The 24,499-nt window shown below is 38.0% G+C and overlaps 1 protein-coding gene across 2 annotated transcripts; it reads left to right on the top strand.

Moving 5' to 3' along the window:
* The first annotated feature begins 11,462 nt into the window (after nt 1-11,462).
* On the top strand, nt 11,463-23,427 carry pcdh10b (protocadherin 10b). Of its 2 annotated transcripts, none has more exons than XM_026280734.1 (5): nt 11,463-14,575; nt 15,383-15,441; nt 15,634-15,740; nt 20,764-20,921; nt 22,555-23,427. In XM_026280734.1, exons 1-5 carry the CDS (start codon nt 12,029-12,031, stop codon nt 22,606-22,608), a joined length of 2,925 nt encoding a protein of 974 aa, XP_026136519.1. In that variant the 5' UTR covers nt 11,463-12,028; the 3' UTR covers nt 22,609-23,427. The 2 variants fall into 2 exon arrangements, with proteins under 2 accessions (XP_026136519.1, XP_026136518.1); XM_026280733.1 differs by having other exon boundaries at nt 11,476-14,575; nt 20,764-21,117.
* The last annotated feature ends 1,072 nt before the right edge of the window (nt 23,428-24,499 follow it).

Genomic DNA, 24,499 nt, shown 5'->3' with positions numbered 1-24,499 from the left:
CTTAATTTGGATTATTAATCCATGTTTTATATTTATTTTTTTATGTTGGTTTTTATAATCTCTCAATGAATTGAAATAATGAGCTTCCCCTAGAAACTACCTGGCTTTATTCTGGTAAATAAAAATCCTTGCACTTTCACACTCTATTCATTTCCTGATGGAATGGAAATTTGGTCAGAGTGAAACTGTATTTTGTATTCTTGTGCAAAAAATAAAATTAATAATAATAATAATAATAATAATAATAATATAAAGTATGTTCGCTTTCAGTTTTTATTAATATTGTTATGTTAATAAAACGTATTATTATTATCATCATCATTGCATGTATGTATTTATTTACTTAGAAGTTATGCCCCATGCTATTTTTTTTTTTTTTAATTATTATTATTTAATTGAATATCCTGTTTCATTTAGAAATGTTTCCAATTACAGAAACAAAATGGTCTGTGAATTGCTTTTCACACTTTACACAAATGACTGAGCAAACACAGCAGATATCAAAGGTCTAAACTAAAGGATGTGTCTGTGTGTGTGTGTGTGTGTGAGAGAGACAGAGAGAGAGAGCAAAGGTAGAGAACTGTGGACTTGGTGGCCCTAATGAGTTCTGTAGATCTCCAAAATACTTACCACTAGTATATTCACTTTATGAAAAGTTAAAAACCTACCCACACAAACACACACACAGAGAGACACACACACACACACACACACACACAAGCACATTCCTAACCTTCCATGGCCCCGCTATGTGGACGATTCATCAAATGTCACATGCACTATTCAGACATCACTTCCTCTTTTACAGAGAAAACACAAAGACAGACACACTGCATCACCTTTTAATTAAAATGTACTCCCTGTCACCATGGCTGAAAGGATTTTTTGGACTGGTGCAGAGTGAGAGGCAAATATTGACTTCCTGGTTGAGTTTTTCCACCTTGTCATGGAGCAGAGTTTTAAATGCCCTTCCAGAAGTTACAGTCCAGAGGGTCTCTGCTCTCTGTAGAGGCTTTGAGTGAAGGCCTTCATTTAGACCACGGACTTCTGCATCCAAAAATAATGTTCTCCTCTCAGAGTAAAGTAGCTTAGAGTCTCACAGGGCCATCATCCCATGTGTGTTAACAGATGTGTGTGTGAACAAGTGTGGATGTGTAATTGGAGCAGAACCACCAAGCAGTTTAACTTGGGCCCCACCTGGACCCAACCTTCATTTAAAAACCATCCCACTGGAGCTCCGGAGCCATCTACAGAGAAATACCTTTAAAATACTTTCACGATTAAAAAATAAAATATATGATGGGAGCAGCTTGGCAAGACGAAATCCCTTGTATGGAGGTAATAATTTCTGACCTTATTAAATTAATTAAACGCATGTTTCCTATTATGGCGTAAGGCTTAAAAAAATGGAGATTACAAAGGCAGCCCTGGAGACAGGCACGGTGATGAGACGAGTGTAACGAACACACATACACACACGCTAAACTCACTGGCTTATTAAATTTGTGTCTCTTTCCTTGGACGGCACATTAATTGTCATACATGTCATTAAATTCAGCCTGGTTTTGCTACGCTTCACGGATACTTGCACTCACACGCACACACAAACTCTGCACATATTGAAGGACAGCTTGTGTATTTAGACAATTGGCAAGTTAATAGAAATGATTTTCCTCATTAATGTGGCTCTTTGCTCTGTATTTGGTTGCATGTTTATCTGTCAAACCTCTGTGTTTTATCCTCATTACACACACAACTCAACTGGTCAAGGAAAAAGAAACAAGGTCAAAGATGAAAGCATTTATGGTGTTTTGATAAAAACACTGTATCTGATGTTTATATTTAACATTAATGAAAAGTGGCTTAAACAAAAGCTCATTATTTATAATGTATCGCTCATGCATGTTTACATTTGTATTAAATGAGATAAAATGAGCTTTATTTTAAAAGATGAACTGTGTAATTATTATTATTATTTATTATTATTATTATTTTTTTTTCAATGTTAAAATGCTTCAGTATATTCCAATTTAATGTGCAGAGACAAACATTAAAAGCCATATGTGGATTGAATTCTCCAAAAGTGTAATTGTCCAATCATGGTGCTTTCAAAACGTTTATGCTGTTTGTTTAAGCTGGCTGACAACAGCAACAATCGCTCAACCAATAAGGCGCGTTTGAGGCGGGGCTATACATCTCTCTGACCAATGAGGGGTTGTTTAGGGAAACCTGTTCAAAAACAGTCACTATTTGATGCTGACATTACACTTTAACTATAAATATTGTTGTTTGGAAAATAAAACTTCGGTATAGGTTTATATATATATATATATATATATATATATATATATATATATATATATATATATATATATATATATATATATATATATATATATATATATATATATAGATATATATATATATATATATATATATATATATATATATATATATATATATATATATATATAAAGATTCATTAGTGAAAACTGCAGAAGTATTAATGCAAATCTTAATTTTATGCAGAAAAATTTAATCATATGCTATCTATACCATGAAATTATTCACTGAGTCTATTACGCACAAACATAAATGCAGTTCCTTCGTGACATTGGGGGTCTAATGATGGTTTGTAGTAAACAATAGTCCACAGCTCTCTCCGTGCTCCTCATTAGCGCAGAGGAATTAGAATTTTAGGTTAATTAAAAGAGTTAATTATCATGAATACAACAATAATTAATTCTAAAAGTATATTTGAATTAATTATTGATTGAATTAATTAAGAAGAGGGATAATTAAGCTATATGCAGTGTGAGAAAGACAGACTCGACACAGAGGAACTCTGTGTGTGTGTGGGCAGAGGTACATACTGACAGTATGACGCAGAATATCCTCGGCTGTGATGACAAACAACACTATGAGCAGAATGAACAATGGTGTGAGGGGGGGGGGGTGGAGTAATGAAAGAGCAAAACACACACACACATATATATAGAAAGAGAGTTAACTCAATTACCCAATACAATCTGCACCTCGTTCTGCCCTCAAAACACACCAAACGCGAACTCATCTAATGGCTGCTTTGGATGACAAATGACACAGCGAGAGTATTTTGGGTCTACATGGGAAAGAGCGACTGACAGATAAGAGGATCCATCCAGCAGCATCCCATGCCCTGTAACAGCTGCTACATAATCTTTCTTTCTCCCTATCCAGGCTTTTTTTGTCTTCATTCATCCCTGTCACAATTTGGCTGTGAAAAACACCACTATAATTTTGGTCTTACTCACACGCTGTCCTTAGCATTTTCAGACCTGAAAAGCGCCTACCCGCTGAAGCAAACGCATATGTCTAAATGAAAAAGTGAATGTAGAGGAGACATCATAAAATGACACAGTGCCAGCCAGTGTCAAGCCTGCACATAGTCCCTTACTTTTTCACACAGCTGCTGGAGACATTAGCTTCTAGTAGTCCACCTGCCATAGAAAATGACTCCAAGATGAAGGCAGGACTTTTAGCAACTTTGAGTGGTTTTATTTGTTAAAGACTGACAAATAGTGGTTTCTGTCAGCTAAATGACCTTATAGGCTGTCTGCTGCCATAGATGTCTCATGGTCAATAAACAGTACTGAAAGAATAATAAAAAACATGCTTGTATGGTACAAAGCTCTACACAGTTTAATACAAGCTTTGACACGTAATGACAAAAGTTGACATAAAAAAATGACAAAAGCTGAAGGTTGCGCTGATGCCCAATAAAAGTTTCTGCCAACAACTTGGACTAACAAAATACACACAAAAAAAAATTGTAATATCAGTCTCCAACTTCTCAAGTGAAAAGATTGTTGATATCATTGTTTTCAGCAATATGCATTTCAATCCTCATCAAGGCTACATTTGATAAAACTGCAGATTAAAAATAAAAAAAAAACGTAAACATTTTAACTTGTGTTACAGTTTAATTTAATTCAATTTAAAATAACTGTTGTCTATTTCAATATGTATATGTAAAATGCTATTTATTCCTGTGTTGCCAAAACTGAATTATCAGCAGCCATTATACTAGTCTTCAGTGTCACGTGACCCTTAAAGAGATAGTTCACCCCAAAAATAAATATTCTGTCATTATACTCAACCTTGTGTCGTTCCAAACCCGTAAGACCTTCATTCATCTTCGGAACACAAATTAAGATATTTTTGATGAAATCCAAGAGCTTTCTGACCCTGCATAGACAGCAACACAATTGCAATGTTCCCAGATGTAGAAACATTGTAAAGACTATAAAACAGTCCATGTGATATCAGTGGTTCAATCGTATTTATTTATTTTTTTTTCACAAAGCTGAGAGAATATTTTTTGTGCACAAAGAAAACAAAAATAATTACAATTATGCTGTAGTCAGTAGTCAGTAGTCATTATACAAAATTATTTGCCCATCCAGTTCTGCGATTGACCAATCAGAATCAAGTATCCAAGTTACATAACCTCTAATAATGCATGAGGCCACAAACTTTATGAACAAAAGAATTTAAATTAAAAAGGCAGTTTTACTTAAAAGATGAGACTGCTGTAACCCACTGGGGTACAATCATATGTGAATTACGTTGGAGCACTCTGTACGAAAGAAAACGTATAAGTCTAAAATGGGCCTCATGGGGTAGAAAGGGGGGTGGATATCCGTCCTATTGCAGGCTTAAGAATTTCGCTCTTCAGTTATGTAATTGACCACACATTAAGGTGATTCATTGTGGCTTTCTTTGCTGATTCGAGTGTTTATATCCGGGGGCTGGAGAAATAGATCCTACCTGCTGCTCTCATAGGGTGGATATGTTAGCCTTTTTCTGGTCTATAAGATTTAAGTGCTTTAGCCTTTATACTGATGATCGGAGCAAGATTGCTCGGCTGTGACTCCTCTGTGTTATGGCTAATTGAGTTTGAAATGTGCTCCGTTTGTGGTTAGATTGGACATCCCACAGGATCCGTATATTTTTTCGGTCTCTGCCATTTCACAAGTGTGCAAAAGGACACCGAGAGGAAGAAAGCAGGGAGCTGTATGCAAATTCTGTGCAGCTGAGTAGGTGGCAGAGTTTTCACCAGTCACTAGATGTTGTGAGTTTGTTATACTGCCATAGATCATGTTACAGGACAGTCAGATTGGCTTTCATATAATCACTTCTCAAAAATGAAGTAACAGGCAAACTGTAATCATCAATGCTCTCATTGTGTCTCAGACCTTCTCCAAATACAATTCATCACATTTGCAAAGGTTGTTTTCTTTTTTCTTTTTTTTTTCTTTTTTTTTTCTGCTTCTAGGGTTACCAATAATCCCATTTAATACAGAATCATCCTATTTTTAGGAGAACATAATTGCCTAACGTATTGAAAATCCATAAGCGACTATAAATTTGTTATGTATTTTACCATCTTACTAAATGAATAGCCACAGTATTTATTGCATTTGCATACATTTTGCATACAGTTGGCAATTTTAAAAATTGCAGATGAAAATGGGAAACAAATCATGAAAAATGGATATGAAACACCATGGATGTGGTGTCAGAGCATGAACGCTATCTTGACAGCGTGGGAAGGATCAGGGAGGATCAGGAGAGGGCAGCTACTACTAGCTAACTTTTATCTGTTGGCTTTTTGCACTTTTAGTTGCACTGTTCAGTTCAGAATGTCTTGTTTATGTGTAGATACGGAACTGTAAAGACTAAACTTTCAATAAGATTCCAATCAGTGTCTTTAATGCATATTGTTCACTAAATTTGTTTTTAATTAAAACTAATGCTGTCAAACGATTATAAGGATACAAAATAAACATTTTTGTTTACATAATATATGTATGTGTGCTTTGTATATTTTTTATGTATATATAAATATAAAAATAGGTTGTTTATATAATTATATATAAATATAGACATGTAAACACATGCAAATATTTTCAAAATATATACTGTATGTGTGTGTATACACAGTACACACACTAATATTATGCAAACAAAAACTTAATTTGGATTGCGATTAAGCACGATTAATTATTTGACATCACTCATTAAAGCAAAAAATAAATAATGAATACAATGCACTTATGATATAATTTGCCTAGGTGAAAGCTAATTTGAAATCTGCTCTAGACTATATAATGTTATGTGACACTTTAACATGTCACATTAAAACATGACATGACATTTTTTTTTTTTTTTTTTTGGGGGGTGAAATAATACTGAGAAAAAAAATAATAATAATTGAATACCCCTTATTTTCCTCTGCTGATACTGATACCCATATCCGCTTCTCTTTTTCGCTCTCTTACCATGTCTAAACACTCTATTAATTATGAATACTTTTAAAAAAAGAGAGAGAATAATCAGTCATTTACAGCAATCTGACAACTGCTGCATAAACGTGTCACACAAACTGATTTCACAAATTATTTAAAGATTCATACCTTTAATTCAAGTAATCTCACAGTGTAACACACACTGAATGCTTACTTGAAGCATGTCGATGTATTAATGTTAATTCTACCTGTGTGTGATGGAAAGGGCAGAACTTTATTACAGGTAATCATACCATTGTCATCTGTGTATTGCTGAAGTGTTTTGCTTTGAGCTTCTTAATGGATTGTGTGTGTGTGTGTGCATGCGTGCGTGTGTGTGTAAAGACTTCTTGACCTACATGAAATCAGAACACATTTCCATTTATTTATCCTGCTGTACGTATGCCTTTTGATCCTGCATGGATCATGTTTCTCATCACAACCTGCTTGTGTGTGTGTGTGTGTGTGTGCGCGCACATGTGCGGGTGTTTCATTTTGGCACTGGATGTAATTTGCATGTCAAAGAGGAGACCTAGATGGAACGAATGTAGATCTGTTATCATCCTTACAGCTCTGATACATGTTCCATATTGATTACTATGGCGTACTAGAATCAATAGTTGGAATAAAGTGTGTGGTTGTGAGTGTGTGATCAAAGCAATAAGGAGAGGTTGGGTTAAATAAGGCACCTTCAAAGATCTCCTCACACATTTACAGACTTTATGAGAAGATTCTTTCATTGAATATTTGAAGTCCAAAGCTATTTCCGAATACCATTTGTGTTCTGGGGAATTTATTGAACTGGAATTATATTTTTCATAAACTTTCCCATAAAGCACAGTGAATACACTGACCTAAATATAAAACTGGATGATTATCTGCAGAACAATTTTGTATGGAAGCTGAAGAGATGACTGATGTAATTTCATTAAATATGATTTCATATCTCACAGTTGTAACTATATTTCTCATAATTGTGGCTTTAATAGTTTTAATTTATCTAACTATTATTATTATTATTATTATTATTATTATTATTATTATTATTATTATTATTATTATTATTATTATACAGCAAAAAATAAATAAGTAAAAATGTATCCTACAAATTATTTCTATTTAGATTAAATATTGTTTATGGTATTGATAAAAAATTCCTGAAAAAAAAAAAAAATAATAATAATCAATGTTATACTGGATTCACAAAAATATTAATATATTAAGCAGCACAACCGTTTTCAACATTCATAATTATAAGAAAGTTTTTTAAATTTATATATATTTTTTTTTTTTACACAAAATCATCAAATTAATTAAAAAAAAATAATAATAATTCCTGAAAGATCATGTGACTCTTAAGACAAGTTTTGCTTTGCATTCACAGTAATACATTTAGTTTAAAATATATTAAAATAGTTTTAAATTGAAATTGTATTTCAAAATATTACTGTTTTACTGCATTTTGATCAAATATATGCAGCATTATTGAGCATAAGATTGATCTTTAAAAGAATGCGTAAAGGGACATGAGCAACAGCCTCAACTAAACTCTCAGAACTTGGGAAATTATATTTATAGATGAGATATAAAACAAAACTGAGCATTTTTGTTGACCCTCACTGCTATTGAATTATTGCAGCATCCTTTGTGAAAGCATATCAAACTCTGACTTATTTGGGTCATATAAGCTGACATGCAGATATCTGGGTTTGAAGTTTCACATGAAACTCGAGTCGCAGAGGAGAAGACTTCATAAAACCCTCTACCACAACTCAAATACCAAAAACCACATTACATTTTCCTCATGACTGACCACGAGCACAGATTCAGACACACACTCGCCCTCACCCAGTCTCTGAGGGTCAGCTAAATTTTTAATAAGGCTTTTGGAGTGAAAACAATCCTCCTGTCAACCAGCACTCTCTGTCCCATCTCATCCTGTCACTGCAGTGTCAGTCCTGCACACACATCCATGCGCAGGCTGCAGATGAAAAGGTCTTCCGGGCCACAGACACACACCAGAGAGTTGCTCTGAAAGCAGCCAGACGTCCAGACACACACATAACCACACGCGGGGCTGATCGACAGACCGACGCCACATATGGCCATCAGATATTAAGATGTGAGAACAGACATCTTTTGTTATCTCTGAAAACTCAATTTTCGTTCGTTTTCTGTCTGTTTTCTGTGGGGGGAAAGGGAAGCGGGATTGGAGAACTGAGGCTATTTTCCTCTGATGTTCCAGATTTGAGATTCTGACATGGTGAAACTTAGTTAGAACTCAGAAGATGATTTGGTTTAAAGGCTCTGCCACTGTTCCTTGTCCATCACGCACCTAATGAGAGAATCTGATACCCGTTGTTTGCCAGACTTACCATGGCAGATCTAAATATGGCATCCTGAACTGTAAAAAACCCAAGCCAATAATCATGTTAACTGATCAAAATAAGCAATACAGCTGTATAAAATCACACGAGCACAGCATCGGACTGATTCCTGGATCAACACCCTTATAAAAACTATATTCTTCCACCTGCCATAGAAAGAGTTGAGTTTAATGATCAAAAAGTTCCTAGTTCCTGAAGTCTTCATCTGTTTTGTTAACTGGAATGTTGTTATAAATGGCAGCCACACTTTTACAGTTACAAATTGGTAAGCTAACAAAACTGAAGTCACCTTTATTTTTACAGTGCCTTATTCAGATTAATAGATAGGAAAATAACAGAATCAATTATGGAAACGTCTTCAAACATGAGACAAGTTAAGCAGCTCCAAACAGACAATCATTGTTCAGCTCAAGTCTATTCGGTGTTGATTAAATAAATTAATCTGGATAACAGAGTTGCAGTTGCAAAATGTGTACGTTATGATACATATGTGATCCATCTGTAAATAAGCTTGATAGAAAACAATATTTCATCATTCAGCTTAATTCAGTTCAGGTTTTGTTCTCATTTGACGTCGTCGGTGCCATCAAATCGATAACTTGACATAAACAAAGAACTACAGTATGCTGCGCAACTTTTGTGAACAGATGATGATTGTGAGTAAACAAGCCGTATTAACACAAGTCGCATGAATTACTTTGCCAAAAAAACGCGTTTGTGCTTGGCAAATTTGGGGTTTATCCCGCTGTGCAAGACCCACCGCATGTTTATATTTTCTCCACAAATCTTTAACTGAGCATTTTCACACAGGTAATGGAATAAATTACTTATTCAGAATCTCAAAACATCACCTTTCCCTAAATCAGCTTTGCAGGAGTGACAACAAGAGAAAGCAAGAAAGAGAGCGCTCGGGTGCCAGTCATAATGGCAGCTCTCCTCGTGATGTTGAGGTATGCTCACATTATAAAACAGGAGGGGAGATAATCTGATTCTCATATTCAAATCACTGTTTGTCCATAAATCTTGAAATATTCATGAAAACTCAAGTCTATTAAATCCCTCTGGCACCCTTGTGGGAATTAAAGCATAAAGTCGAGTGAGTGCGCCAATGGCTCGCCAGAACTTGATTTAGAAAATCTCTTTTTGGAAGCGATTCATGTTTATACTCCACTGGTGTTAAGATTCTTTCTGGCACAGCACCGTTTCAGACACTCCTTCAAATGTGCTTTCTTGAGGGGACACTGAACTCAGCCATCAGTCCTTCATGGCTAGTGCCGCTGCGATGCGCAAGGGGGCGCTCCGACTGTTTCTTGTGTTTGCCACCGTGGATCCGGTGTTATTCCGCCCTGATGAAAACCGTGACATTTGGTTGCTGGGAGATGGGGAGCAGGTTAACTCCAAGAGTTGGATAGACTGTCGTTTTCATCAGTATAGAGGTAAACGCACGGATGTAATGCACTAAAGCAGGCTGAAATGATTTGAGACAAGGGATTAGACTCTAAACTATCTAGAAACGATTTACATGCCATCAAAACAAAGACATTACCGTGCTGCATTTCTACTCAAAATGCAGAAATCAATGATACTCAGTCAAAATCTGTTATGACAACGTTTTATTTGTAACATATTTGTAATTTTCATTTATAATTTTATAGGTTACATATGGTTTTGATGTTTCACCACCTACAATTTGTTTTCAAACAGTAAGTTGAATGCCGATGCAAAGCAATAACCTCTTTCTGTTGTTGTGACAGGCGAAAGGCTTTGAATACAAAATGATAATTTAATAGGTTCTGTCAGACATTGTCTGAAAATAAAGATATTATAACTCGATTATTGCTAAGGGTAAATTTGTAAGAGGCAGTTACTTGGTCATATAGCCTAGCTCAATTCTCTCTCTCTCTCTGTCTCTCTCTCGCTCTCTCTATCCTTACCCACTGCCCATTACTATTTATCCTTAACTAGTTTATGTTTTCGTCAAAAACAAACAAACAAATCATTAATATAACGCCCCCATATACTGACTGAGCAATATTCAGTCTATTTTTTTTTCTACTTAATCCAACATTTTAGTTGTGCTCAACTGTACCTTACTTGATAAAGAGGGATACTATGCAACTGCTGGACATTTCTGTGGAGTTGCCATGAGGAATCCCAGGCGCGTGACTGACAGCAGCGCAACAGATTCGTGTTGGCAGCTAGGAGGCGCATGTGGCTCGCGCTTGGGAACCAAACCGGAGAAAGCTCCAAAGACACCACACATTGCAAGATGAAGACGGTAGAAGAGAGTCTGCTTGGTTTATGTGCAGTCAAAATATGAAATGCATCACATACCAATATAAATTGTACAATAATAATTGTAAAATATTTACAGAGAAGAAAAAAATGCCTTGTCTAAAGGGACAGAGAGACATTTGTTGTGCACTTGTTGCGAAGTGAAATGCAAATATAGTGGTTTTCCACTTTTTTCTCTTTTTTTAAATTCTACATTTCAAATGAAATCAAATACATTTTATTGTCACATCAAATAAAGTGATGTGCAGGTAAAGGATACAAAATTCCCTACTTATACAAATAATAATGAATGCAATTATGTATAGGTACCCATATTTCAACATATGAAATGTCACCCAACCCCCCTTGATCAAACTTGATCGTTCTTGTCTCTTACTCATTCTCATACGAACTCATCAGCCATTCAATCATTGTGACCAGAAATCCCGCAGCTCTGACCAGGGGCGTGTCCATCTGCTACTAAGAGGCTTGACTGACGTATTGCAAATCCAATACAGTTTCAGCTCTGCTAGTGCCGGGTTCTCCCATTGGTTGGCGAGGGGAGGGTGCTGCGGGAAAACCGAACAGCTAAGCGTTGACGCTTCAGTACTGTGCCAGCGGACCCCGCAGGAGCGCACCAGATATACCGGGACTTTTTTAGATATCAGACACTGCAGCTCTAATACAAAATGCATATGTTGAATTAACTCTGTGGATTATGATATTGTGTTTTATCACACGCCAGCTGATATATCTTAGTGTCAGTGACAGTCTAATGCTGTAATGTTCACTTGTGCCAGAAATCCGCTGCGACTCTAAAGCTTGTTCGTGGGGGGAATCGCCTTGGGAAATCGGTCCTGTGTAAACCATCACGCAGACAGAATGGTTTTTGGCTGACAGCCACCGTTTAAGGAAAAATATCGCCCTACAACCAAAGCCTTACGCACGCCTGCGCGCCTGGCCTTGGAGAAGAGGGTGATGGTTTTGCTGCGTGCTCCGCGGAGATAAAATATTCCAAGTGTCCTTTCCGGAGTGGAGATGTTTGTGTTTTTGCTCCTGCTGTGTCTCGCGGATGGGGTAGTTTCGCAGATACGTTACTCTGTGCCCGAGGAAGCGGAGCATGGCACATTTGTGGGGAATATCGCAGAGGATCTGGGACTGGACCTCACGAAACTTTCATCCCGCCGCTTTCAGGTTGTGCCCAGCTCGCGGACACCGTACCTGGAAGTAAACTTGGAGAACGGGGTGCTTTTCGTGAACGACAAAATCGACCGGGAGCGCATCTGTAAGCAGAGCGCCAGCTGTTTGCTTCATCTGGAGGTGTTCCTGGAGAACCCACTCGAGCTCTTTCGCGTGGAGATCGAGGTGGTGGACATCAACGACAACCCGCCGAGCTTTCCGGAGACAGACATCACCGTGGAAATATCCGAGAGCGCGACCCCGGGTACGCGCTTCCCGTTGGAGAGCGCCTTTGATCCGGATGTCGGTAGTAACGCATTGCGCACTTACGACATTACCAGCAACAACTATTTCTACCTAGATGTGCAAACACAGACCGACGGAAACAAATTCTCAGAGCTGGTTTTGGAAAAGCCACTTGATCGGGAACAGCAGGCGATGCACCGTTACGTCCTCACGGCCGTGGACGGCGGCCAGCCTCCTCGGACAGGTACAGCTCTGCTTGTGGTCAGAGTGCTCGACTCCAACGACAACGTCCCTGTGTTTGATCAGCCAGTTTACTCGGTCAACCTGGCCGAGAACGCGCCAGTGGGCTCGCTCGTCATCCAGCTGAACGCGACTGACTCAGACGAGGGCCCGAACGGAGAGGTCATTTACTCATTCAGCAACCACATCTCAGGCAATGTCAAGGAACTGTTCGATATCGACGCCCGAACTGGCCGTATAGAGGTCAGAGGTGAGGTGGACTTTGAGGAGAGCAGCCTGTATCAGATTTACGTGCAAGCGAAAGACATGGGACCGAATGCTGTGCCCGCGCACTGTAAAGCTTTGGTCAAAGTGACGGACGTTAACGACAACGCACCGGAGATCATCTTCAGCACCGTCACGGAGTCGGTGAGCGAGAACGCAGCCACTGGCACCGTCATCGCGCTGCTCAGCGTCACCGATAAAGACTCCGAAGACAACGGGCAGACGCATGTGGAGATTCTCGGAGATGTTCCTTTCAAACTCAAAACCTCTTTCAGAAATTATTACACTATTGTGACTGACGGTCCTCTCAACCGAGAGACTGTAGAGGCATACACAGTCACCGTTGTTGCGAGAGATAAAGGTATTCCATCTCTGGCTACTAGCAAATCAATCAAAGTGCACGTGTCTGACGAGAACGACAACGCACCAACGTTTACGCAGCCCATTTATGATGTGTATGTGACTGAAAACAACGTCCCCGGTGCTTACATATACGCTGTCAGTGCAGTCGATCCTGATGTCGGACAGAATGCTTATATAACTTACTCCATAGTGGAGTGTGAAATCCAGGGTATGTCTGTGGTCACCTATGTGTCCATCAACTCGGAGAATGGGTATCTGTACGCCCTCAGATCCTTTGATTATGAGCAACTAAAAGACTTCAGCTTCATGGTTCAAGCCAGAGACTCAGGCAGCCCCGAGCTGTGGTCCAACGCCACGGTGAACGTCATTATAGTGGATCAAAACGATAACGCGCCGTCTGTGATTGCGCCTCTTGGAAAAAATGGCACTGCGCGGGAGCCTTTGCCGCGCTCTGCCGAGCCAGGCTACCTAGTTACTCGTATTGTCGCCATGGATGCAGATGATGGGGAGAACGCGCGCTTGTCCTACAGTATACAGAGAGGCAACGAGAATGGGATGTTCCGAATGGACTGGCGCACCGGGGAATTGCGCACGGCCCGCCGGGTGTCAGTCAAACGAGACCCGCAACAGCTGTATGAGCTGCTGATTGAGGTAAGAGATCACGGACAGCCTCCTATGTCGTGCAGCGCGGTGGTGCAGGTGACGCTCGTGGACAGTCTTGTGGAGGGCCACAGTGGAGAACGCGGCACGGCCAGGGCCAAAGACGCGTCTCTGGACTTGACGCTCATTCTCATCATTGCTCTCGGTTCCGTTTCTTTCATCTTCCTTCTGGCTATGATTGTGCTGGCCGTGCGCTGTCAAAAAGACAAAAAGCTGAACATTTACAGCACCTGCCTGGCGAGCGACTGTTGCTGTCTGGTAGGCTGCGGGTCGTGCGGGTCAGGCGGCTGCTGCGGTCGTCAGGCCCGGGCCGCCCGGAAAAAGAAGAAGCTGAGCAAGTCAGACATAATGCTGGTCCAGAGCACCAACACAGCCAACGTGAGCGTGGCGAGCGCAGCGCAGGTGCCCGTGGAGGAGTCAGGGAGCTTCGGCTCGCTCCATCAAAGTCAGAACTACTGCTACCAGGTCTGTCTGACCCCGGAATCCGCCAAAACGGACCTCATGTTCCTGAAGGCCTGCAGCCCGTCGCGCAGCAACGACACCGAACACAACCCGTGTGGAGCAATAGTGACCGGCTACACGGACCAGCAGCAACCGGACATCATTTCTAACGGCAGCCTGCTCTCCAGTGAGGTATGGGCACTTACTCAAATAAAATAATTACTTGCCAAATAATTAAAAAATAAATAAATCACAATAATAATAATAATAATTTTAAAGATTCCGTTTTATTTATTTATTTATTTATTTACTTTTTGTTTGATTTTGATTAATGGCAATCGGAAAGCAAATCTAGCTCTTTTATTTAGCTATACTGTATCTCTAAAGTATAGTCTTCAATAATTCGTCATTATGTGGAATAGTCATGATTTTGAAATAGTTTGTTAATTTACATTTTATTTATCAGTTTTATATTTTGAATTAAATATGCAATCAGTGTGAATAACACAACATAATCTTCCTCTCAAGAATAGTGAGCTCTGAAAACAAACAGGTTGAAAACTGGTTGCTCGCAGACCGACATAAGCAACATTAATCTGTTCTACATTATTATATATATTTTTTTAATTATTATTTTGTTTTATATGGCCTATTCTGTGAAATTACCCACTTTAGAGTTTAAACATAGTGAGTCACTGAAATGTTAGATTTGCATGTTTGTGAAAAGCTCCCTGGGTTATAAGTCATTAAATATGCCAGTCACGGTGTTGCAGAGCCTCACAAGAACAAAGATCCGTCTATAGTTGAATTCTGCTGAATAGCAGCAGAGCCTAATGATTTTGCCTGCCCATAAAGTTCCTGCAATGCCCCCAGTGAGCAAATCCTGAATTCTAACCCTGTGTTATTTATTTGTATTTTTTTTTTTTTTTTAATAAATATCATTGAATTACTATCATACATTGATGTTGGGCCTGTTTCATATCGATACCTCTCTTGCAGACGAAACACCAGAGAGCAGAGCTCAGTTATTTGGTAGACCGACCAAGGCGTGTTAACAGGTAAGCACTTAACAAACTTATTTCCCCCCATAAAGTTTTCAGAAGTTTTTTTTTTTTTTTCTTTTTTTTTTAGTTTATGAACATCTGGATTAAAGCAACCTGAGAGACGTATTCAACGCTTAGCAGTAAATCTGTGTTTATATAAGAGTCATGTGGTATACTGCTTGACTCAAACCCTCTCTCCTCCCCCAGCTCTGCGTTCCAGGAGGCAGATATCGTGAGCTCTAAAGACAGCGGCCATGGAGACAGCGAGCAGGGAGACAGTGACCATGATGCCATGCATCGCGGACATTCCTCTGGTAAGTTTAAGCAAGTCCACTTCTATTTTTCTCTTGTTTTGTATTGATTAACAGAAGAGCTGCTATAGTCAGGCTGAGCTTGCAGCGATGTGGATAAACTGTCGAGATAGACATGCGGGATGAAAGATGGCAGATTTGAAATAGTTTGATGGGGTTTCATCCTCAGACATCCGGGAACAAAAGCTCTGATCAAGGCATGTCATGGCTTTTCAGATCTGTCAGAATCCTAGAAGATATATTTTAGGCTGGCGAGCCTCTGGTTGTGGATCCGGGAGCACGTTTTGGGAACTACAGCCTTAGCGGAGAATATAATCCAATTGTTTATGAATGCTTCCTCATAATAGGGATTTACTTCAGTGGCACTATCGCCCTTTCACCCACGTCTCCAAAGACATGATGGAATTTAGATCAGTCCAGGCGGTCTGTCATCGACTCTGTGGGAATGAGACCGAATAGGTTGAGCGACAAACAAGCTAGCGATTAATTGACTGCATGCAACCCCCTCCCCAAACTCCCCTTCCACCCTAATCCCTCTGCACACATTCCACTGATGGAGGACACTACTTGTCCACACCCTCATAAGACCACATGTGGCGCTTTGGAAATGAGATTTGGCTGTATGCTGCGATGGACACGATGCTTTGTTGCTAAACGACACTTCGCTTGAAGTGCATTGCGAAGTTGACTGTGTAATGTAATTATGACATAGTTGGACACAAATTAATACAACTAAAAAGTTGCATCTTATTATCATTAATTTCTCTTTGCTTGAGCATATGTCCTCTGCTGTTATTCCAGAGCACCATATGCTGTGGCTGGACTGCTTCAGCTCTCATTTAGCCTATTTTTGCTCAGTTAAACATTAGATTAAAATGAAGATTTTTTTCTCATATAAGGTCAGCTCAGCCCATCTGCCTTTGTTGTCACAGGCCATCAAAGAACACTTGCCTTTAAGATACAGCTCTATAATGTAATGATAATAATAACAATAATACTATAATGTTGTGCTTTTTTCCCCCATTTGGGAGCATGTTGTCCCCACTAAAATGAATTGTTTTGATGCATGCTATCTTCTTTAATTAAGATAACTGAAAGCGTCGCTTGGAGAGCGTTCAGAAGTGTGCATTGTTCATTCTAATGAGAATTCGCTGGAAACTGCCTTCATCCTTTCCAATTTGTTTCAGACATTTTGTTTCTTAACCAGCTGCTGTTTTTATGGGCTTTTTGAAACAGGAAATTTTAGTCACCCAAATGCTTACAGTGTCTAGTCATCTCTGCTAGATTAAAAACAGGCCAACTTAAGCATCGCTCAATTTATCTCTAATGCATAAAGATGCATCTGTAATACATAGTGGAGAATTTCAGAGCTTCTCTGATGAAATGACACACCTGAATCATTTCATTCCGGTTTCATTTCTTTTATCCCGAGGATCTGCCACGTTGCAACAGAATCCCTCAATTGGGTTGCGGGTCATGTTCAGAATTCAGAAACAGCTCACTGATCAGTAATTTATTTTCAGCCTGATGCATACCAATTAGCAAATGAAGGTTATTATCAGATCTAAAGCTTTGCACGGCTTCTGCTCAGAAAGCAGCAGAGCAGATATAGAAAGAAAGGGGGTATTTCAGTGGATCATTTCATTTACAGTCCATTGCTATAGCTTCTTTAATATATCATTGTTTTTATCCCTCTCTCTTTCTCTCACTTTGTCATGCACAGTGTAGAGCATCATGAAAAATTTATGGAGAGTTTCAAACAACTTGAGCAAAATGACATATTTTAAGTGTTTTTCATTTTTGGTGAAATTGCTTGTGTTCCTCTGGCCTTTTTGTTGCATAGAAACCCTTTTTTAGTCATCGTATTGTGATCCGTCTCTGGGTGTTGTGGTCAATGCCTTTTTCATCTGATGCTTACATGCATCTCAAATGTGGATTCACTGAGCACTTATTATACCGTTCTTTGTTTTTTCTAAAAAAAAATAAAAAAAATAAAATAAAAGAATAGTTGTATTAAGCAGAACTGATCCGAAGTGACAAAGAAATACTTTTACATTGTTACAAAACAATAAATAAATGAAAATAATTATAAGTATTTCAAATAAATGCTCTTCTTTTTAACCTTTTTTGTTTATCAAAGATTACTGATGAATAGAAATAGAATTAAATACATTAAATTATAAAACGTTTGTTTTAGGTTGTAAATAATAATATTACTGTATTTTTATCAAATAAATTAAGCTTTGATAAGCATAATAGATTTATTACAAAAACATTAAAAATCGAACCGCAGACTTTTTAATTGTATGTAGTGTTATAAATTACTTTCAAATATCATTTTCATTTTAATCTTATATATAATGTTTGAAATATAAAATGTTTTGAGCTGAATTCTAGAATAATTTAGCATAGTGCCTGCTTTAATTGGCAAATATTAAAACCCCTTTTCTTACAATAAGTCAATAAATATCAAAACATTAGGGACCCCATTTAAATTTGTATTCAGCATCGGCTTACCTGAAACTGAAATTAATACAAGGTGTAAAAATAGCACATCTTTTTTTCAACCAGAGAATCACATTTTCATCAGGTTTGAATCTTTCTTGCAATATTGAACCGCAAGTCAACAATATAATTACTTTTCCAGTTTTTCCACTAAAAAAAAGGCACACTGGATGAGTACAGAGAGCAATTAATTCCAGAAAATGTCAGGAAATATCAAGATGTCTCTGTGCGATTACACAATGAGGAAGTGTCTTATCTCACACTCTCTAAATATCAAACTCTCTCTCTTGCTCGCTCTCTCACCTTCTTTGTATGTCAGAAATATACACAAAGAACCTTTGCTCACCGGCTCTTATAAAAATGAGACCTTTGAATATGGTCATAGATAGCTTTCAGGTTTGTTTAATGTCTGAACTACTTGTCGATGTTATACTTGGGTCTGTAATTAGGAGAGTCTTACCAAGCCCAGGCCTAAGTAGGTTGTTTGCATGTAGCTCAGAAGGATTCTAATCCTCTTTTAAAGCAGAAACCCAAAGTCTGTGTATGCTGACCTGTCTTCTGTCTGAAGGGCTAGTCTGAGGATTAGCAAAGAACACACCCCACCCCCCCACACACAGCACTGACTCCGCTCCATACCTTCAACATCTCTGCTTGGCGCTGCTTTGAAAATGGCACTTCATTAATCCTCCAGCTGTAATTACTGACTGTTTTAGACATGGGGTTTTTAGACACGGGAGCCGAAAGGGATTTAAAAATGCTCACCTCTCTCTTCTTCTCAGATGCGCATAGTCAAAATGGCACGGCTTGCACCTGCTGGGGAGATGGCAGGCCTAAAAGGCATCGTGCAACTGTCACGCACAAACTAACAGGATATTTTCCCTCACAATGGTTTTAGCTGTAACACTCTTGTAGCGCTAGCTTCTCCGCTTTGTGATTTGTGGCGTCATTGGATATTAGCAGTGGGCTGCTTGAATTGCATGCTGCTAATTATAATGCATTTTCAAAGAGGCTTGTGTTAAACCTGATGTGGTAAGCCCAACCATTGGTGCTGAAGCTTGGCTCCTAAGGTCTGGAAAACTGAAAAATAGTTAATTAGATTAGATACTTTATTGTCACTGTACAAAAATACATCAAGACTCAATATATGAAAAAAAAAAAAAAAAAAAAACATAAATACGTTTTATCTGTTCACCTGCACTCACATTCTAGACATCAAACATCCTCTGTATACTTACGATACACTACTTGCCAACGTATACAGTTATTAATAGTTAAAAATACATATTACAAACAAATCCCATAATAAACGTAAATAAAGTGTTAATGTTATTTCACATAAATGGTTCTTGTGTCTCAAGGATGTATTGCAGTTGTAGGTTGTTTTCAGTTCAGAGTTCAGTATAGTGTTAGCTTTCAAAAAAAAAAAAAACCTTCATGAATCTTGTGGTGTTATGTAGTGTCTTTTTTGTGTTTTCCTTATTTTTTTACTATTTTTTATTTTTAGGTTCTTTATATGAGGTGAGAAAGACAAAAGAGTAAAGTTTTTTTTTTTTTTTTTTTTTTTTTTTTTTTTTTTTTTTTTGCAGGCTTAAGCTAAACCTATGGGAAAGATTAGGCCTTAAGGGGCGGAGCTAGGTTCGTAAAGCCTGTTTCAAATAATGCATGGGGAATTACATTTTTATTTATAGTAATTTAAACTGTTTAGACATATAAATATTTTATATGTATTTATCCCCCAGGTTATTTTCTTTTATATTCCTTTGAAGCTCATAAAAAATGTTTTATTTAATATATTTTTTTATTGTGTCCCTTATTCTTTTTGTTCCCTTTAATTGAGACTGTGAGAAAGAAACAAAAGAGTAAAGTGGGTTATGACCTTTATAATATATCCCTTCATCCTGTAGCTAGGCAGAAGAGGCGGAAACAGAACAGAGGATCGGGTTTATCTGCAAGCTTGGTGTCTGAGAGAGTTTACCTTTGATGTCAAATAGGAAGAGAGAGGGAAAAAGAGACCTCAAGAAGAGATTACAGCATTGACTCCATCCACTCACTGTGTATGTTCTCCGCACATGCTTTGATCAGGGTAATTTGTAATTTAAAAGTCGCAAAAAAAAAAAAAGAGCACAACACAATCTTTTCATGATTAGCACGTCAAGTGCCAAATACATTTCATGCATAGAGCTTCTAATGTTTTCAAAGTGAATGCCATGTATTACATTTCATTTGGATTTACATATTTATAAAGCTTGATTAAGTCTAAAAAAGATGCTGGATAGCTCATTGAATTGGTTGAATTAATGTGGAATGTGGCGGTTTCGGTCTTTTATCTACGAGAGGAGATGTTGAGAGCGAGTTATATTGTACATGCACTGCATACACATGGTTTATTGTATTTATGTTTGTTTGGCTTGTTTTAATGCACTTACAGGCTTAAAGTGCAACTGGGAGCAGATTCTCGCTGTCATCCTCCCACATGGACAATTTAACACAAGCTAACCCATCTCTCTGTTCTTTCTCATAGGAGCAGACCTCTTCTCCAACTGCACAGAAGAGTGCAAAGCCCTCGGCCACTCAGATCGCTGCTGGATGCCAAGTTTCGTGCCCACCGAGGCACGGCAGGGCGCAGATTACCGCAGCAACCTGCACGTGCCAGGCATGGACTCTGTGCCTGACTCTGAGGTATTTGAGGGCGAGACGTTGGCGGGCGATCAGTCATTCTCAACCTTTGGCAAAGAGACGCCACACCACCCCAACCAGATGCACCAACACCAACATCAACACCATCAACACCACCTCAATGCTTCCACGCTAGAGAGGAAAGAGTTCGATGCACTTCTGTGTAACTCTCGCATGCCTTACAAAGCCGCCTGTCTGTGTGAGTATCTCAAAAGAGAGAGCTCTTTCCTCTCTCTTGATCTGACCCAAAAAAACTTTCCAAATTCAAGGCCTCTAGCGTGAAGTGCTGCTGAATTCTCCTCTAAAAATCCGAAGCCCTCACACTTCTGCTTTGCTACCCATCAACATCTGTCTATCCTTCATTTGCTCTACATTTTTTTGTTTCCTGGTGTACACTCTTAAAAATAAATGCTCTGACAGAAGCAAAACATATAGGAGAGAACTTAAAAGTACCCTTTTTACTTCCTCAAGTATTTTTATCCTCTAGTTCTTTAGAAAACCATCTATTGGTGCTTTAAAGCCCCCTGGAGGCCTGCACATTTTAAATGGAGGAATCAATACGCTGGTCTTAAGAACTTCTAATGTAGCATCAAGAACTATTTTCATCTTCAATGAACCAAATACAAAAGAACCTTCCAAGTAAACAAAATAGTTTTTATTGAAGAATTGAAGGACCTTTATTCTTAAGAGTGTATGATTAGCTTTTTCTTCATACGTTTACTCAAATCCAAACAATGTTATCGGGGTTGTAAAAAAATAAATAAAAATCTGAATTTAAGAAGTGACCCACTTTTAATACATGAGGGTGTATTTGAATCAAATTTTCTGAACACACAATTTTTGGTAATTGGAATTGGCATTTAAATTGTCAATCTATCTATAGATAAATACACCTTCAAGCCAACATTTAAAATAAAATTCTCAGTTGAATTCAGACTTCCCACAACCCTGATAATTTCATTACTTCAAATATTGCACGTGAAACATGAAATTGGTCTCTGCATTCGTTCAGTTGTTTATAAATGCAGGGAATTACAAATGCTCTTGTGTGTAGTTGGGGGATCTTAATGCAATACCATCTTAGATCAAACATTAAAACATTCTCAGATATCTGACCATAGGCAAAAACCCACCAGAGAATGACAGAGATTGAAGCCTAAAATGAACTAGTAAAACACACAAAGATAAAAGAAAGGCTGAAACTCCCTATTGTTTTGTACACAGGCGGTAGACGTATTGAGGCAATGTTTGACTAGTCATACCAAACATCAGCTCAAAAGCTTGAAACAGACGCTCTCAAAAGGCCAAAGTTTATAAGGTTTAGACTGCCTACTACTGTTTGTTGTGTTAGAGGGGATGAAGGTGGTAGTGGGATTGATTGAAATATTATCGACTTCTCTTGTTCGGTTGAAACCTTCAGACGTCTGTCTCAGAAAGAGCGCTCCGAGGCTGTGTGGGTGGTGCGTTTAACTTTAATAGTAATAGTTTATGATTTAAGGCCTATAGTTCCACATCAAAGCTCTGCTTCTGAACGGACCAGCCAAGGGTCTTTTAATGGCTTAGCACAACACTTTATGTAGTTTGCCGCCTAAAGAAATACACCTTTAATAAGCTTCCTTTCTTTTTCCCTTTTTAGCGCGGAAAAGGATTTGCTAGCTCTTTCCGAGTGGACATACCAGAGACGGCGTGATTTTGCACAATCAGTAAAACTGATGGAAAAGCAAAGCGCATCAAAGTATTGAGACTCTATTTCCAGAGACGTCAGATGATTGTGTGTTCCCGAAGGCTTCCAGAGCCTCTAGGACCTCAACAAACTTGATGAAAGAGTCAGACTCGCAGAGCTAGATGCAACGCCGAGCGGCTGGACATAACGCGCTTCTCAGCAGGACTGAGACGGAGGACAAAACTAAACCGTTAAAATACATGGAGGATAGGAAGACAAGGAGAGAAACAAGAGGACAGCTATTCCTCTTGGCTTCTGTGTGTGCCTGTTTACAGCACTACTGTATATCGTTAAAAAACAAGACAAAAAAAGACAATGAGAACTATGACGAAAACCACCAACAAAAACTACAAAAATGGAGATATATTCACTGAGCCCTTTAGTTGTTTATGTACACACACACACCACTGAAGAGCCAATTGTACAGGAAGTTCATTTGTGCATTACAAATGCAATATTGTTCTTTTAGACATGACTGTTTTTATATTCTGTGTGCGGCTGTGTGTGTGTGATAAGGTGTTTTGCCGAAATCTATTCCAACTCTTTGTCAAAAGAAAAAAAAAAAAAAAAAAAAGCTACAGATTCCACGGAGGTCAGATTCCACAGAGGTTTTTTTTTTTCTTTCTTTCTTTTTTTTTTCTGTCAGGGTTAAGTGTTTAACGTTGTGAGCAGAACAGCTGTGGCCTAAATCTTACTCTCTCAGACAATATGTAGGGTATATCACGTGTGAGAAGTCTTAACTGTACTCTTTTAAACTTCAAAATAAATATAAATCTATATCTATAATTCTATCTATATATACTTTTTTCTGAAAGTGCGGTCCTCATTTGCGCCAATTGTTTTTTTTTTTTTTTTTTTCAGTGTAGTGTTTAAGGCTCCTCAAGGGAGCCATTAGCATCGCTAATCCACTTTACAGGGTTCTTATCATGACAAAAAGCCTTATCTCCAAACTTTTCATCCATTTCTTTTTACTTTTACTTTTGGATATTGAGATTCATGTCTATAAATAAAAAGGGTCGTAATATTCTAGATTTGAATACATGGCGGTTGTGTATTACTGTAGCCAAATAGATCCATTTGGAAATGTTAAGCCAAATACGAAAGGGGCACTTAGTGCAAATCAAACACACATGCACACACACACACACACACACACACACACAAACACTGATATTGATATTTACACACTTATGCATTTAAAAACAAACACCTTAATACCAGGAGGTGACAAATAAATGGAAAAATGTATACTTATGTCTTAGACTCCTGTGTTTTATTTTAAGACAACTTTAGCAGAACTAATACGAATAGACATTTTAACAATTAAGCCACATGCCTTAATCTAATTATACACAAAACATTATTTTCTAATGAAATATGTAATGGGAAACCAAGATAGAGCAGTCTGGTTTCATTTTGTAGCTAAGGACAACTGGAAGTCTATTTTTGCACACATGGATGCAACCACTCAAATGAGCATTTAGTGCAACTGATTTGTTCAAAAACAAGTGCTATTTAAGTTTTATTAAGAATGACAGTTCAAAAACAGTTATGCACAAAAATGGAGGGAAACATGGACAAAGACATTTGGTTCACTTATCATCTGCAAAGAGAACAAAATGTAATATATATATATATATATATATATATATATATATATATATATATATATATATATATATATATATATATATATATATATATATATATATATATATATTTCAGCAAAGTTCAATTTAAAGCCAGTCGCACAGAACTAAACTTAATGCAGCACGAAACAAAGGACAAAAGCAATGTGATCATATCTCATTTTCCTTAAAATTGACTCCATTATGTTTGACCTCCACTCACATTAATC

The sequence above is a fragment of the Carassius auratus genome, chromosome 14 (assembly GCF_003368295.1).
Source record: "Carassius auratus strain Wakin chromosome 14, ASM336829v1, whole genome shotgun sequence".
NCBI classification, from domain to species: domain Eukaryota; kingdom Metazoa; phylum Chordata; class Actinopteri; order Cypriniformes; family Cyprinidae; genus Carassius; species Carassius auratus.
This window is presented reverse-complemented; position numbering and strand designations above follow the sequence as displayed.

Coding starts and splice junctions, on each gene's coding strand:
- pcdh10b (XM_026280733.1), top strand. CDS start 12,029: ATGTTTGTGTTTTTGCTCCTGCTGTGTCTCGCGGATGGGGTAGTTTCG. Junction 15,741..20,763: donor GCATCGCGGACATTCCTCTG/GTAAGTTTAAGC, acceptor TCTTTCTCATAG/GAGCAGACCTCTTCTCCAAC. Junction 21,118..22,554: donor TTACAAAGCCGCCTGTCTGT/GTGAGTATCTCA, acceptor TTCCCTTTTTAG/CGCGGAAAAGGATTTGCTAG.